We start from the raw sequence: 17,721 nt of genomic DNA, 5'->3' as shown, positions 1-17,721 counted from the left end.
ATTCAAAGAAAAAAGCTCTATGGAAGGTAGCCACAACATTTTGGGAAAAGGCATAGCTATTTAAAAAGTTACAGGTAGGATATATGTTTGCTCCTCGTGCTCTTTTTGCCTTTCAAATCTGCAACCTCATATAATCCTATTATTCTTTGATATATTTTAAGCTTGTTCTCACAGTGGCATTTTTGCTCTAACTGAGACTGAGTTGCAATTTAGTTCCATGGCTTTTTGTCTGCTTGCTAATTCCATGCAAAAACTTTGCTTTGGAAAGCCAACCCTGTATGTGAATGAGTTTGTGTCTAATAATTATATTCTGATTTCTTTTGAAATGTGCACCGTCTATATTTTACATAGATTACAGTCATAGATATTATAAAGGCTCAATTAATCTACTCATCAGCCACATTGTTTCAGCAAAACATACTCATGTTCCTTTAAAACATGGGTATCAAACTCAAGGTCCGCGGGCTGAATCTGGCTTGCAGGGTGCTTAGATCTGGCCCACATGACTGGCCTGGAAATAGCAAAGGACCAGTCCACAGTGCCTCTGCTAGAGAACATGGGGTATGGGGGCCGTGTGCACCCCACCACACCTCATTTTGGCTGTCAGAGTGTTGCAGAAGGCTGTCTAGACTGAAAACAGAATATAGGGAAGTTGTGCATGGCCACCCCATGCCCCATTTTGCCTGACAGAGAGCTATCAAAATTAAAAACAAAACAAAAAGAGAAATGTTTCCCCTTTTGCATTTGAGCATGCAAGATGGGGCAGGAAAGGAGAAAGGGAAAGAGGAAAGAAAAAGAAGAAAAGATGGAAAAAGAGCAAGGAAGGAAAAATAAGGAAAGAGGGAAAGGAAGAAAAATAGAATGAAGAGGGAAGGAAAAAGAAGAAAAGGAAGGAAGGATTATAAGAGTGGAGAAGGTCTCAGGGAAACCCTGTCTTAGCACTTGTCTACTACAGATGCCCCCCAACACGAGTCCCATGTCACACCCACCATGGCCACACCCACCATGGTCGCCACAGCCATGCCCTCCGCTCCCCCCGGCCCTCCTACGTCAAATACAACCCTGATGCGGCCCTCAATGAAATCAAGATTGACACCCCTGCTTTAAAACATGGGGAGTGGGGTAATAGGGCACACCTAACATAGAAAACAGCAGACATGTATAACTATTTAAGATATTATCTTGGATTCTGTAATGGATTGTAAACTTTGATACATAAAACTCAACAAAAATCAGCTTTATGATGTTCATTTATAGAAAAAATAGACTGTTTACTTTCTGTGATTTTACAAAGGTTTAAAGTTACCAACATATTGTTTTCTTCTTTACAAGCAAATGCTTTACGGTATATGCCATTTGAATCTATACTATATTCAGAAAAGAATAAGAAATAATTTAAATAAAGAACATCATATTACTACTGTACCTAATTCACAGAGTTCACCTTTGAATTGACCATGGCAGTACAATCTTTCTGGGCAATTTCCAGTTATTGAATTACATCTGAATCCTCCATAGCATTTCTTACAAGGTAAGCTACAGTTATTGCCATAGTAACCAAGGGAACATTCTAAGAAAAGAATTACAAATCATATTATGTCAACATAATAATACTTAAAAAACATTCAACAATTCTCCAAAGAGAGTTAGGTATGAAAGAACCAATATGTGATAAGGTTCTATAAGGATTAATCTTATTCATATACTATCATTATGTAAAAGGAATCACCCTAGGATCATTGAAAGTGGCCACGTTGTTGGATTTAATTTCTATTCATTGCAGAAATCTAAATCAAAGCATCCCCCCAGTAACTACCCAGCTATCAGTCTCTATATCAGTGATTCCCAAACTTTTTCAGTCCACTGCTCTGTTTAGCAAATATTGAAACTTATGACAATGCTTATGGTAGAAAGTTGCAAGTTGCAGTCACCATGATGCTATGCTTAGTAACCATGGGTGATTCATTTAACAATCACAGCAGAACTGATGTCATAAATCCGGCATGGTCGCATGATTTTTTGCTTAGCAATGGAGTTCAAAGTCCCAATTAGTTGTTAACCGAGTACTATTTGTACTATTATCAAGCTAGATACTTGCAGTCTACATCTTTCCAGTCAATATTTTGTCTACATGAATAATTTTTACACTGGTTTGTTACATATTATTCTGTAATTTACAGCTGCTTCTTTTCTTATCCTGCCACAATCATTTTGAGTTTTGATGTTATATCCTTAGTTATCATTCTCTTGTATAATCTGCAAGTTTAATAAATATACACTTTTGATCTAAATCATGAATGCTGAAGAATACTAGACCTAGGTCTCTGCCTTATATCATTCTACGTGACACTTTTCCTTAGCTTGATGAAGAACTGTTGATGGTTACTCACTGAGTATGGCTGCAAATCAGATCCACCTAATAATATGCCATCTGGATGATAAACTAGACTCTGACCAGAATGTTATACCATACTTTGTCAAATGCTGTGCTGAATTCAAGTCATATTATATACACAGCCTTTGCACAATCTGTAAATGAAATTACCTCCCAAACCTGAAGGGTAGTGCAGTAAGACTTGATCCTTTCATATCTACATTTTCTAGTGATCAATGCATTCAATCATATCAGACTAACAGTTCTATAGTTTCCAGATCCTTGTTTTCCTTTTTTTTAAAGAAAGGAACAAATCCTTTTCACCTATTGTTCAGAGTTTCTTACAAAAAATACATAAGGGTCCAGACAGATCATTGTCATGTTCCTTCAGAAAACTAGGACACAATTTCCCTAGCTTTGAATAACTAAATTTATTCAAGATACTTAAGTATCACCTGACAATAAATCTCAAATTAAAATCTTCCTTTTCATCCATTGTACCCAGATAACACACATTTATTGCCTAGAAAAGGCTGAGCCTACTGACAGCTTTACAATAGTTCAAAAGTAGCTTTAAACATTTGATATGACTACACATAAGAGGAATTTCTACATAAACAAAAATAAACAAGTGCACATTTGATGAATTGAAAACATGAGGGGAGGAGGATACTTGTAATTTATTTTTATGTGGAATGAGAGTAAAAGGATTCTTATTGCCCCAGCAATGAGTTAATGTTTTTGTATTTTTCTACTGGTCAGCTGAAGAATAAGCACAGGATTGTCCCCTATGTGATCTCATCTAGAGGCTGACATAAACAAGAACAATACCATGTTGGCTTCAAATATCTCTGGGATTAAGAAATAGAAATAGTTTGTTATAGAAGTACCTTTGTTATCATTTTAGAACCTTTGCTGAACAGCTGCTATGTGTTTTTTCTCTTCCTTAACTTTTATTGTGAATGTAGGTATATATATGTGTGTTTTTTTAACCTTTTTTTAACCAATCTGTTCACCAATCTTGACTCATCCTGAATTTCAGCTCTTCCAATGCTCCCTATATATAGTAATTCCAGGCTTTGAACACACTTTCTTGATGACCTGCTTATCCTTTTACCTCATCTATGTAAGGAGAAATACAGTTCACCAAATACAAGCTCGGCGGATATGACCTCGTTGATGACCCTCACTCTGTCAAGGACCTCAGAGTACTCATATGCAATGATCTAAGCGCTAGAGCTCACTGTAACAGCATTGCCAAAAAGGCATTAAGAGTTGTAAATCTAATCTTACAAAGCTTCTCCTCTGGAAATATTGAATTGCTAACTAAGGCATTCAAAACCTTTGCTAGACCAATACTCGCATACAGCTCATCTGTCTGGAATCCGCACTGTATATCAGACATTAATACAATTGAGCGAGTCCAGAAATATTTCACAAGAAGAATACTACACCCCTCTGCTCGCAACAGAATACCCTATACCACCAGATTTGAAATTTTGGGCTTGGACAATCTTGAACTACGCCGTCTATGGTTGGACTTAAGCGTAGTACACAAAATTATCTGCTACAATAACCTGCCAGTCAATGACTACTTCAGCTTCAACCGCAACAATACAAGAGCACACAACAGATACAAACTCAATGTTAATCGCTCCAGAAAGTACGACTTCAGCAACAGAGTGGCCAATGCCTGAAATGCACTACCTGACTCTGTTGTTATATCCTCAAACCCCCACTTCTTTAACCTCAAACTATCCACTATTGATCTCACCCCATTCCTAAGAGGTCTGTAAGGGGCGTGCATAAGTGCACCATTGTGCCTCCCGTCCTTGTACTATTGTCCCGATTATTTGTACCTATTTCCTGTATTCTTACTCATGTTTATACTTATACCTATTATCTTGTAAGCAACTGACAAATAAAATAAAATAAATAAAAAATAAATAAATTCCCCCCAATTCTCTGCAGCATTATAGCAAAAAGCCCTAGCCTGACAGCTAAAATGACCAGTCCAGAAATTTTCTTTGTTTCCATAGAGAAATGGCTTGCCATTACCTCTCCCACCCCACCCCAATTTCCTAGTTTAAGCTTCAATGCTTAGATTTTCTGGTGATCTTCCTTCCAGGTATTAATAAGATCCAAGCCTACTTAATTATATGATTATTAGCCAACTTGGCTTGGTGCTGCCATCTGCTGAGAATGAAGAGCTTACCTCTTAAATAACAAATGTTATCAAATTATAAAAGAATAATCTAGAGAATAATCTAAATTAAACTTTAGAATTTGACTTTATAAAAAATAAAATAAATAAGAATGGAGCAGCCATTCTAAATTAGCTCCCATTTTTCTTGCATATCAAAAGAAAATAAAGGATTCTTTAAGATTCACATTTGCAAATACTTTTAGAATGGTAATAAATTTATATGCATATTTCTGTTTTTGATTTCAGACAAATAAACATACCTCGTTTTTTATATGTAAATACATTTTCATCAGATGCAGTAATTTCATCTATACCTCTTGTTCTTCTAAAGAAACGACTATCTTGCACTATCCCTGTGCAGCTGGAATCACTTAAGCAGTCTACTACAGCAATGGAAAGAGTTGTATAAATCTTTGGGTCTAATGGTCCTGACAGAAAATTATCAGTGTAGAGATCAAAAAGATCTACCCCTAATGGGAAAAAGAAAAAAATGTTTGAGTGGTTTTTCAAATGTCTTGCATTTATTAGATTATTTTTCTCATAAATTTTTTGTTTGCTCTTAAATTTTTTGTCTATGTATAATTTTAAATAGAAAAACCTACATTAGGAATACAAATCATGTTTTCAAAGCATTTTTAGATAATTAATTTGTAACCATACATTTGTTGTAATTTAAATTTAAACATTTTATATAAGTTGCTTAGTAATACGTTTCATTAATTTATATCCTATTCCTATATTGCTGTTTTACTGCAACAGTCCTAGGTTGCTTTCTAAATTAATATAGCCAAAAGAGACAGAAAAACTCTAAGAGACATTAAATTCTTAAAAATATATATATATTAATTCCTTATGAGCTGTAATAAGGATGAACTATTTCAACAAATAGTTTGCTCTAAAACACAGGGTTTATTTAAATAAATACATAAATAATTGTTTAACAAATTCTCAGGGGTACCTGCTAAAGGTATCCTGTCAATGCTCTAGAAATGAAGGTAAAAAGTACATAGATAGTTTTGTTTAAGTTCTGCAGGCTTTTTACACCATGGTTAGCATTTTGAATTGCATGACTTTTTCTATTTTTTTAAATGAGAAGAAACCATCTTTCTTAGATGAGATATTTTTACCAATAATATAGCCACCAAAACATCAGAAAAATTGGGAAAGACTTGAAAATATATTTGGTACCTTCCATACCTCTTATATCTGTCACCATTTGAGAAATGAAATATAATTCAGTATGGGTAAAGAACCCTATCCAGTGAGGGATTAAAACCTCATGTCTGATAGCAGAAATAGTAAAACACTCACAAAATTGAAACTAAAAGAAATAATACAAATGTATCGGTTATTGCTTTGGACAAAGCTTTAATTCTATAATATTATTATATTTTTGACAAGAAAAAAGTCCAAAAACATGCATCAGTGATATTGTGCACACACACACACACACACACACACACACACACACACACACACACACACACACACACACACACACACACACACATACTGCTTTACGAACACAAGGAAGGATGCACAAATATTATTGTACCACATCATGCATAAAGAACATAACTGGAAAGGAGAAAGAAAGATACAGTAATCTATTTATAACTAAAATCATGCATAATATAGATGAAAAATTATAACCTGAATGTATCTTTGTCATATTCAGAGCTCCAATACTCTACTTACTTTCCTTTCTCTTACAAATCCACCTATGGTCTTCAGAACAATTTATCTTTAGGGCTGTGTTATTATCAGGATAAAAACCTACACATCTTCCGGCAGGATTCCCTTCCAATTTTAACCTGGATGAAAAAGAAAAACCAATGAAATATTTCATTGTGTATTTTTATTTTGGATTATTGGTTTCTGAGGAACATAAAGATAACAAGATAATAAATTTAAAAAAGAAATATCAACAAGAGAATTTAAAAAATGGAAACCACCAGAATACAGCAAATAAAAACATTAGTGTAAAGCTCTAATATTATAAAACCAACCCTCATGTAAATTTTGTAAATCTTTGGCTCCAAAATAGATGTGTTTGTGCAAATAAAAAATTGAGTCACTGAAAATCAAATTTCTGGCAGTCAGCACAATTAGCTTGCAATACTGCATTCCAATCACTGATCTTTATGATGTACATTTACAATTATGACATGAATGAAACATGCACAGAGATAAATTTATTCTTCAGGTGTTGACTATTTTGAAATTGGAGTTAGGGACTGGCAATAGCATAAACAGTTCCTCTCCACATGAGAAGAAATTTCGAGCTGACATACATGTGTCATTATTTTTCTACAACAACTTCAATATTGGTGAACTTTTGATATATAAGGAACAGAATAAGATGAGATTTATTTATTTATTTATTTATTTTATTTATTTTTTATTTATTTGATTTGCCAATTGTTTACAAGATAATAAGTATAAGTGTATACATAGTTGTGAATACATGAAATGGGTACTTATAAGAAAAATAAAAGAAGAATAAGAGAAACAATAGGACAGGGACGGTAGGCACGTTGGTGCGCTTATGCACGCCCCCTATAGACCTCTTAGGAAAGGGGTGAGGTCAATAGTAGACAGTCTAAGGTTAAAGTTTTTGGGGTTTGGGGAAGAAACTACAGAGTCGGGTAGAGTATTCCAGACATTGACCACTCTATTGCTGAAGTCGTATTTCCTGCAATCAAGTTTGGTGCGGTTAACTTTGAGTTTGTATCTATTGTGTGCTCTTGTGTTGTTTTGGTTGAAGCTGAAGTATTCATTGACAGGTAGGACATTGCAATGTATGATTTTATATACCATGCTTAAATCAGACCGAAGACGGCGTAATTCAAGGTTTTCTAGTTCTAGAATTTCAAGTCTGGTGGCATAAGGTATTCTACAACGAGTAGAGGAGTGGAGAACTCTTCTTGTGAAATATTTCTGGACTTTCTCAATTGTGCTAATATCAGATACGTAATGTGGGTTCCAGACTGATGAATTGTATTCGAGTATTGGTCTAGCAAATGTTTTGTATGCTCTGGTTAGTAGTGTGATATTACCAGAGAAAAAGCTACGTAGGATTAGGTTAACAACTCTTAATGCCTTTTTGGCTATGTAGTTGCAGTGGGCTCTAGCACTTAGATCATTAGAGGTGAGTATTCCAAGGTCCTTTACAGAGCTTGGGTCATCAACAAGATCTTGACTATTCAGCTTGTATTTTATTTTCTGATTTTTTTTGCCAATATGTAAGACAGAGCATTTATTTGTTGAGATTTGAAGTTGCCATTTGTTTGACCATTCTGATACATAGTCAAGATCTTTTTGTAGGGTAGTAGTATTGTCTGTGGTATTGAACAGCTTTACATCATCAGCGAAGAGAACGCAATTGCCCTTAATATGATCACAGAGGTCATTTATGTAGAGTATGAAGAGAGTTGGTCCTGCCTTGGGGGACACCACTATTGACAGGTACTGAATTTGAATTTGAATTTGAAGATGTTTCTATTAGTGTAAACTTTGAGAAAAATTATGAAAAAATGGCTGGTGAGCAAGGGGGGAGTATAAAATTCATCATTTTTCATGAGTGATTAGTTCCAAGATTCCTAAAATCAGAATCCCATTCCAACTAACAGATGTTATATAAAGTTCTGTTGAAACTACAAAAATTGCTTAGCTGGAAATATTCCGTGAAGAGATTTCCCCCTGCACAAATGCAGTGGAAGTCTAGGAAGTAGAAAGCATGGCTTTGTTTTGTAAAAGCCTGGCAAATGAGTTTTTATAATATATGAGGATATGTCCATCAGAGAATGTATTTGCTCCCATGATATACACATACCCAAAATGGTTATTTTAATGTCTTAAGAATCCAAAACAAGTAACACCCCTAAGTAGTACTCTTTGAAAGGCATTCAGAAGAGTTTCAGTCTATGGGGTTATTGATTCGAGTAAAAAGAAATAAAACAGCTGAAGAGTCAGGAGAAGAAAGCAGATTTTTTTTTAAGTCATATAATTCTGTCAGTACTATTTTTCCAGTGATAGAAAATGAACTGAGCTAAAAGTGGAAAGCATGCTTTTCAACATTACAGTAAAATGGAGATTAAAAACATCTTTCCACCAAAAGAAAACTCAGCTGGAATATGCACGCAGAAACATCCAAACAAATGATAGGGAAGAACATGCCATTTCTCCATCAATATTCATGTTTATATCATTAACAGGAGATTTAAAAATTATCCAAGATAGAAATAGGGAAAAAATAGATATAGATATATAGATATAGATTTATATGTTTTCTTATGTTTTCGCGGGTATTTATATGTATGGTATTTAGGTTTCTTCGGGTATTTTCCCACGTCTTAATATTTGTGCTTTTATTATAGTGATGTTTCGGCAGAATCTCATCTGCCATCCTCAGGCTTGGCAGTTCTTTTTAATCATGTGTGTCAGGCTTGGCAGCCGTTTTTTGTTTTAAAAATTAAAAAGAACCCAATACACAAGCCTGAGGATGGCAGATGAGATTCTGCTGAAATGTCACTATAATAAAAGCACAAACACACACACACACACACACACACACATACACATGAAAATGTTAAATCATGTTTTTTTTTTTTTCACAAAAACATATCTCCATCCCAGGCTAAAATTAATATAAACAATTAACTTTACCACCGTAATTCTTTAGCTGCCGATCTTGCATCTGACCAAACCCATGTAGCTGTTTTCTTCCTACTATTTAATCCAATCCACAAAACCTCATCTGAGACTGCAGATGATATCCAATCCTGCCAAAATTTTATAGAAAGAAGACGTTATTCTTGTGTTAGAATAATCTCCAATAGAGAAGAATGAAAATTTGGAATTTCTTATTTTTCCATATTATTGTGATGTTTCCAAAAATGGAAAATACCAAAAGTATAGATTAAGAAATACTGCCTACATTTCTATTTTAAACGAAATATAAAATTGTTAATATATAAAATAAATTAGGTTTGGGAAATATTCAAACAAATCTACATGTGACTTTAATTTAAATCTTACTTTGCAATAACTTTATATGGCAAATGTGAATTCTATATTGTATGAAAAAGAAAGACTAATTAAATAGCCTTTGAAATAGAACTGATTTGATTTAAAACAAATTCATTTAAATAATTCCTTAGAGTCAATTGAAACAGTATCACTTCTAGAAACAATTGTTCCTGTATATGTATGTATTTATATATCTATATCTACATCTACGTATCTCTCTCTCTCTCTGTTTATATCTATGTGTGTATATGTAAAGGAGTTCCTGCAGATTTTATTCCAATAGTCAATGCCAACTTTAGGGGGAGGTTTTCATCTCCATTTCAAGGCCATTGAGCCAGCATTGTCTGAAAACCTTTCTGCGGTCTTGTGGCCAGCATGACGTCACCGAGCACTATTACCTTCCCACCAAAGTCATACCTATTTATCGACTTGCATTTGTATTCTTTTCAACTGCTAGGTTGGCAGGAGCTGGAGTGAGGATGGGAGTTTATCCCATGGCATGCAAATTAATTATTTTGCCACCTATCTTGCAATGGAGCTATTCTGGATGGCTTACAATAATAAAAAAGGAAGAAAATGAAAGTAGTCTAAACAGATGAGAAGGAAAATAATAGAACAATATAAATAATGAAAACGGAACACAACTTTAGTACATCACTATGATAACCAAAAAGATGGACAGGTGGAGAGCAGAGAGCAAAGTGTGGGGGGAGTGGAGTCTGCTACCAATCCAGCATTCATCTCAGTGTGGAACTCCCCCATTTGGTTCCCAGGCCAATGGCAGATCTTCAGGCTCTTGCAGAAAGATAGGAGGGTTGGGGCAGGTAAGATATAAGAGAAGATCTTCCAAAGAGTGGGCACTGTAGCAGAGAAGGCTGTTCTGGAACCCAATAGTTGGATAGGATCTGAAGTAGGCTCTCTCTGTTGGCATGAATAGGATGGGCTTGTCCTAGTGGACATCTATGTAATAAAAATATAAATATTGAAGAAAATACTACAATCAAGTTATAATGTACCCAGGATGAGCAGCATGAGCATGCTACAGATTCCGTCAGCCAAAGAGCATTAGCTTGTGGGGACCAGATGTCAAACTTTTTCTGCAATAGTGTCTGCTCTATGGAACATCCTCCCAATGGAATTCAGAATGACCCCAATCCTGCTAAACCTTTCGTAAGGCTCTAAAAACTTGGCTTCATTCCCAAGTCTGGGATGCTGAACTGTTATAATTGTTAACTGGCCAAAATCTTGCTCTTGTGTGTGCTGACTTGAATGTTTTTATAGTTTTTTAATGATTTGCTGTTTTTATTGTTTTAAAATGTTTTCCTCACAAGGCTTAAGCATTTTCTAGACAAGATCAGGAATATTCTTTCTTGCATTGTACAGTATGTGGAGGCTGCAATGTCACTGTCTTCACATTTAAATGGAACTTTTTTTTTCTAAGATATGTTTAAGTAAATTCTGTTCTTATTGTTATTTTTGTCACTCCTTTATCTTATTGTTCTTTTTTTCTATTCCAAATATCTATAGTACACTGTATTTTTCCTATTTTTAAATACATGTTGTTTAATTGATCATATACATCTAATAAATACTTTAATAAATTAAAAACATGCTTATGATAATTCATATCTTACAATTTAGGCCAGGTTTTCCACTTTGTGTTATTTGTAAAATATATTAAAGGTCAGATAAAAATAAATAAATACTATACAGATCATTTTATAATTCAAAAGTTCTTTTTTTTTTATTAGTGATTATAGATATTTATCTCCAACACAAGAGGGCAGCATATACCATGCAGGAAAAAAATAAGATGCTTTTTTTCCCCCCTATCTCAACACAGATTGAGGACTTTTTGAATAACATATATATTCTTAAATGAAAATTAAATTTACTGAAATACTCAGAAAGGTGATTTGTATTCATTTTGTGAATTGGATTTACTATCATTCATAATCACCCAATATTTCTCAATTTATTTCTAAGCAAAATAGTTAAATGAAGCTCATAAACCCCAAATGTATCCAAATTACTCCTAGTTAATTTACAGGACCATATACATTTCAAAAATGATTCAATACTATATCAGATAACATGCAACATGTCCCTGCCATTCATTAATGTAGCTGATTTTTTTCAGAAAATTATGAAAAATTAAAAAGACTTTTAAAGTAGCCATATATTTTTTTCCAGGCTTGTTCAGAAGCCTGCAAATTGAAAGCTGTTCTGCTCAAATAGTACTTCACAATCACTTTTAAAGAATGCAAACACTTGTTAATTACCTAGCCACTATATAATTATATAGTACAGTAGAAAATCAGAGGAGCAAATGCTTGTGGAGACTGAATCTCCAAATAAAATGCTTTATATTTGAGATAATATGAGATGCCCTTAAGAGAGCTTAAATCTCAAAACACTATAGGTCAATCAGTCATTCCTATTTTTTTTAGTTACTGAATTTATTCTTTTTTAGAAGGTACATGGCTGCTATTTAATTTGTCCTATATGATGATAATCATTGACACCCAAACTTATTATAAAGTAATTTGCAATAAAATCTAATGAATCACACATATTCACATACATACAAACTTCAAAAAATATATGCCAGCTTTGAACTGATTTCCAATTTTTCACAAAATACATCAATACCATTTCACTTTTCTTGTTGATCCATATCAAGTCTGTACTTCTGAATCTTCTACACCATTTACGAGCAAGTTCCCAATTGGGTGCCTTCTCAGCACTAAAATAATAGCAGTTCTTCTCCCAATATTTCCAGCCAGAAAACTGAGGGCACCATACACTGTTTAAAGCTACCACAAATGAAAGTAAAGAATTAATTTTAAAATATATGTGCTGAAGATAATAGCATAATCATTTTGCATCCCTTTTAAGCTTAAATATTTTGGGAGTTCTTGGTGTTCTCTGACCTTGGTGGTTTTCTTGCAGACATTTCATTACCACACTAGGTAATATCATCTGCAATCACCAAACTTGGATAGCTCCAAGGGTCACACAGATTAACCCTGAAAATATTCTCTTCTATTAAATAGTTTCCAAAGTTTATTATGTAGATATTTCTTTAACAATAGCTTTCAGAATACCTTGAAAGATAATATACAAATTTATTGCAAGCAGGCAACATGAAACATTCCACCAAAAACACCTCCTAAAATTGGTTCATCCCAATAATGGAATGCTTTAAAAATTCTACAATTTCTTCCCAAATTTATTTTGTTTAATTGTATATTCAATTGCATATTGAAATATCATCTGCAACTTCTTATAAAAAGTATCTATATTTTGTTCAAGCTACACTGAACAACCACTGTATTTTCTAGTCAGTGCCTTTATACTAAGATTAAAACATAAATGTAAAAATTTATGATGCCATAGTAGAGTAACAATCTTTTCAAAAAGTAGTCTTTGTGTCTTTTTTAAATTTCTCATCATAAAGTTGTCATGAACTTCTTGCAAATTTTTGCAAATTATATTTTGAATAGACTATGAAAAGGTTTTAAAAGCAATAGGTACTTTCTTAATTGTAGAAAAGGTATGAGAAAAAATACTTTAGCTTCCAAGACTTGAGTTTGAGCATTTTGGAGAAAGATAACTATCTCTTTTACTTAAGTGCAAAACCTTCAGTTTCTTGTCTCCTGTGTATATGGAGGAACTTCATCTTTTTTCTGTGTATAAAAGCAGAACTACGGAAATTTCTGCATTTGAAATAATGAGGAAGAATGCAAGGCTACCACAGCTGTAAAAATACCCTTTAAAAATACATTATTTTAAAAATTCCTCTCACATATGTAACTTTAAAACAGGGGTCTCCAACCTTAGCAACTTTAGCAGCTTTGCTGGCTGAGGAATTCTGGGAGTTGAAGTCCACAAGTCTTAAAGTTGCTAAGGTTGGAGACCCCTGCTTTAGAAGGTTTCACCCTTCTCATGTTTGATGAACTCATGTTTAAAAGCCATACTAAAAGAGTCATGGTATAAGAAAAGGCAGAAGAAAAAAGCTGAGACCTTGATATAGAAGAAAGTAAATAGTTAGTGTATGTGTATGTGTTTGCATGGAGAAAAAAAATCTGGGACTTTGACCAAAAAGAAAGTTTAATTGTGTGTGTGTGTGTGTGTGTGTGTGTACATATACAGACATGCACATACACACATATACACAATAGAGAAAAGCGGGTGGGAGGGAGGGAGGGAGGGAGGGAAGACATTTGAGATATGTGAAGTAGATCATTATTAGAAAAAAAGAATAAGAAAGAAAAACCTACAGAAACACTGATTACCACTGAAAACAATATAAAAAAAGAGCAGAACAACAACAAAAACCAGAACAAAGGATAAGGATAAAGAACCAAAGCTGGAGGACCACATAGAAAAAGATGTCAAATCACTGTTTAATATCTGGCAAAATATGAAGAACAATTACAGGAACTGGGCTTGGCTAGTCTAGTGAAGAGAAGGACCAGGGGAGACATGATAGCAGTCTTCCAATATTTGAGGGGCTGCCAGAGAGAGGAAGGGGTCAGGCCAGACTAGGAATAATGGATAGAAACTAAACAAGGAGAGATTTAACCTGGAAATAAGGAGAAACTTTCTGACAGTGAGAACAATCAACCAATGGAACAGCTTGCCCTTGGAAGTTGTGGGAGCATCATCATTGACATTAGAGTGATCAATGGACAGTGTGTACACAACCTATATTCCTTCCTGCTCATGAAGGCCATGCTATCCCACCTGGCCAAAGGGACAGTCTTCACCAAATTAGCTCTCAGAGAAGCATAATATCAAGTTCGCATCAGAGAGGGAGACGAATGGAAAACAGAGTTCAACTGCCCCCTAGGGAGCTTTCAATTCAAAGTCATGCCTTTCAGACTACAGGGTGCCCTGCTACACCACTACAGGCAGTGTTCATGCAATTAATTTATGAGGTACTACACAAACATCTCTATAAGGGGGTCCTTGTCTACTTGGAAGACATCCTCATCTACACTGAGATGATGGACGACCATGTACGCCTTTTGCGCCAAGTACTGGAAAAACTTCTAGCAGCAAATCTGTACGTCAAGCTGTCGAAATGCAAATTTCACTGCACACAGTTGGACTACCTGCGATACCGAGTCTCAAATAAAGGCATAGAGATGGACCCAGCCAAAGTACAAGCTGTCCTCGGTTGGCAAGCCCCTCGCACCCACAGACAGCTACAAAGCTTTCTGAGGTTTGCAAACTTCTACCAGCAATTCATCCCCTCCTGCGCGAGGATTGCCAAACCCATGACGGACCTTCTAAAGACAGGGAACACAGAAACTGAGAAGTTATTAGTCAATACAGATGGTTGTAGCAAACAGCACATGGACCTAATTTTTAAATAAATTTAAAATCAAGCTATCCAACTAACAACAAATGTAACTTGGGACACTATCCATTTCTAATAATTGTGAATAAGGAAAAGAGCTTACTAAGAAAGTAAATGACACAAGAACCAACATTTTAGGATTGCTTAATTATTTACATCACATACTTGTTTACTGAAAATACCCTTTATTTTCAATACCCTTTATTGTTGTACAATGGATCGCCCAACTATCCACAGCAAATTTTGGTGAAGGAGCATAAAGGGATTGGGCATGAAGAGAGGAGAACTGTTGCATTAGCACCAGCAGTATCCATTCCAAAAACAGATGGGCATAGTTTGATTCAATACATAGTTATACCATCTATACTTTATATACAGATAGGGCTCAGGTTCCAACATCAAATGGGACTTGTATTGCTCCTGCTAAGTGTTGTGATCTTAAAGCCCGGTATCATGTGACTACATTTCTTACTGACAGCAGTCGCAATTTCTTCAGTAATCCCAATGCATGTGGGTTGTTAAGTGGGAAACAGTGGGATTCCCAGGTAGAGTGTGAGGATGCTATAGAGAGGTGGGGGAGGCTCTAGGTGGTCTGGCACAGTCTGCATACAAATTGGAGAGAGTGCAGGATATGAGTTGGCATGAATACGGGAAGGCTGAAGGAGGAGGACACAGGTCAGTGCAAATGCAAAGGAGGGAGCAGGACATGGAAGGAATTTGGGGAGTGGACTTGTCACAGCAATTTCCAACCTTGGCTGCCAGGTTCCCCATCGACTTTGTTTGTGGGAAGCTAACAAGAAAGGTCACAAAGAGCAATCATATGACCACAAAACACAATCACATGACCATGAAGTGCCATGAAATTTGTGGATTGGTAAAAAATACTCTCACTGTTACCAGTTCAAAAAGTCACTGAACAATTGATTGGTAAGCAAGGACTACTTCTACTACACTTGTTGCAGGAAGTACTAGTCTGTTTCTGCTATTTAATATTACAGAATGAAAAATAGGTGAAAAATAATGAAAACTTTAATTGTATGGGACCATATGCAACAATGTAGATGCACAAATAAGTGGCTACATTTAAAATCAATTCAGAAACCATAGAGATTGAGGAAGATGACTTTGACGGAAATATGCAAGATTAACTAGGCAAAAAGGTTTGAAATATTATTTAAGTCAGGATAACTTTCCAAGACAATGTTTGCAAGAAGCTCAGGCAGATGTTTCTTTAATTCACTAGATTATAAGAAGGAGGAAGTATAGCATGATTGTACTGGCTATTATTATTATAGCCAGTTTCAATTTAAAAAAAATGCTTTTAGCCATCTTTTGGAGTTGATTTCATGTGCTGGACTACCTTCTGGGGCTGACAGCAACCCATAATATGGGGATAATAACACTAATCTATTGTTTGGTGACATCAAAATTAATTAATTAAATAATATAATTTTTAATACAAAAAATCCCCTCCTTTTTGCTTCCCATCTACCATGTTTGATCTTTCACTTTTATTAAGGTACCTTGTGCACAAACAGCAGGAGAATCTTGAGATCTACAAGAATAGAAAATATCACAATCTCCTGTATAGGGATTGCATAATTCATCACCATAGCATCTATTGCAAACAGAGGAACAGTTTATTCCAAAGTAACCCAAGGAACAATCTGTGAAAATAACAATTGTAATAAGAGTATGAGTATTCACTACTACTAACTTCCATCAGCAGCATTCAATATCTTTATGATAGGGATAAATGGCTACTAGCCTTGATGGCACTGTGACCATCTGATGGGAGCCTAGTGGGCTTCATTCAGTATTTAAACTGCTGGATTACACTGGCCAGGAGATGATTTAGGAGGGCACTGCTTATGTTCTTCTATTATTTTAAGGATATACTGAGGGACTTTGCCTACCAGCAGTAAAAATAAGTACAGAAGACTTAGAGTAACGTATGGAAACTAATGCATTTTATTATTTTTCTATGAATTAATGCATTTTATTATTTTTCTATGAAGAAATGTGTCCATATTTATTTAGTGTACAAACAATATCAGTGACATATTTTAGTAAGTATACCATCTGTTATATACAATTTCATATACATTTTCTATGCCAATTTTTCTCAATGTTACAATGCCCCTTCCACGTTTTTATATTATTTTCATACTATCCATATGTTTATATACAATACATAATATAAACATTCTAACTGGAAAATTACACAACAAAACTCAGAGGTACAAATACTTAAGAATAACTATTTAGTTCACATATTCCAGAATGTACAAAGTTTAAAAGTCCACACTAACACATGAAGTCAATGAACTTTTCATTATCAACTCAAACAGTTAAGTAGCAACTTCTGTTTATCCTACAGAAATCTGGTCCATAGCAAGCCAATAAAATACTTGCTTTCTCTATCACTCAAATTATTTTCTTTTTATACATTAGAACTCATAAAATTTAAGAACTTTAAAACAGAATAAACAATGCAAATTATCCAAACACATTTTTACTACTATTTACTAAAAGGACACATTTTAGTTTATCTTTTGTATTTATTTCAGCAGAAAATCTCCCTATGCTTTCCTTTAGAATATAAAAAACTCTAACATTACATTTTTAAATATTCAGTCTAACTTCTATTAACCCCAAATGATTTTGGGCTGGTTTTTTTTCTTTTTAATATGAAACATGATTGTAAACAAACCTAGGAAATATCTGGATTACTTAGCATAC

General features: G+C 34.5%; 1 protein-coding gene across 1 annotated transcript in view; it reads right to left on the bottom strand.

The window, feature by feature from the left end:
- LOC113423713 (uncharacterized) overlaps nucleotides 1-17,721 on the bottom strand; it is a 152,861-nt gene that overhangs the window by 124,672 nt on the left and 10,468 nt on the right. The window contains 6 exon segments of the mRNA XM_087954178.1: nucleotides 1,427-1,570; nucleotides 4,841-5,050; nucleotides 6,279-6,394; nucleotides 9,249-9,364; nucleotides 12,264-12,427; nucleotides 16,503-16,646. Coding sequence (XP_087810304.1) covers nucleotides 1,427-1,570; nucleotides 4,841-5,050; nucleotides 6,279-6,394; nucleotides 9,249-9,364; nucleotides 12,264-12,427; nucleotides 16,503-16,646 — 894 coding nt within the window.

This window comes from Notechis scutatus, chromosome 2 (assembly GCF_049901735.1).
Source record: "Notechis scutatus isolate UNSWTSFEM ecotype Mainland chromosome 2, rNotScu1.2, whole genome shotgun sequence".
In the NCBI taxonomy this organism is placed as follows: domain Eukaryota; kingdom Metazoa; phylum Chordata; class Lepidosauria; order Squamata; family Elapidae; genus Notechis; species Notechis scutatus.
Note: the sequence above shows the minus strand (reverse complement) of the source record. Positions and strands in the feature narration are given on the sequence as shown.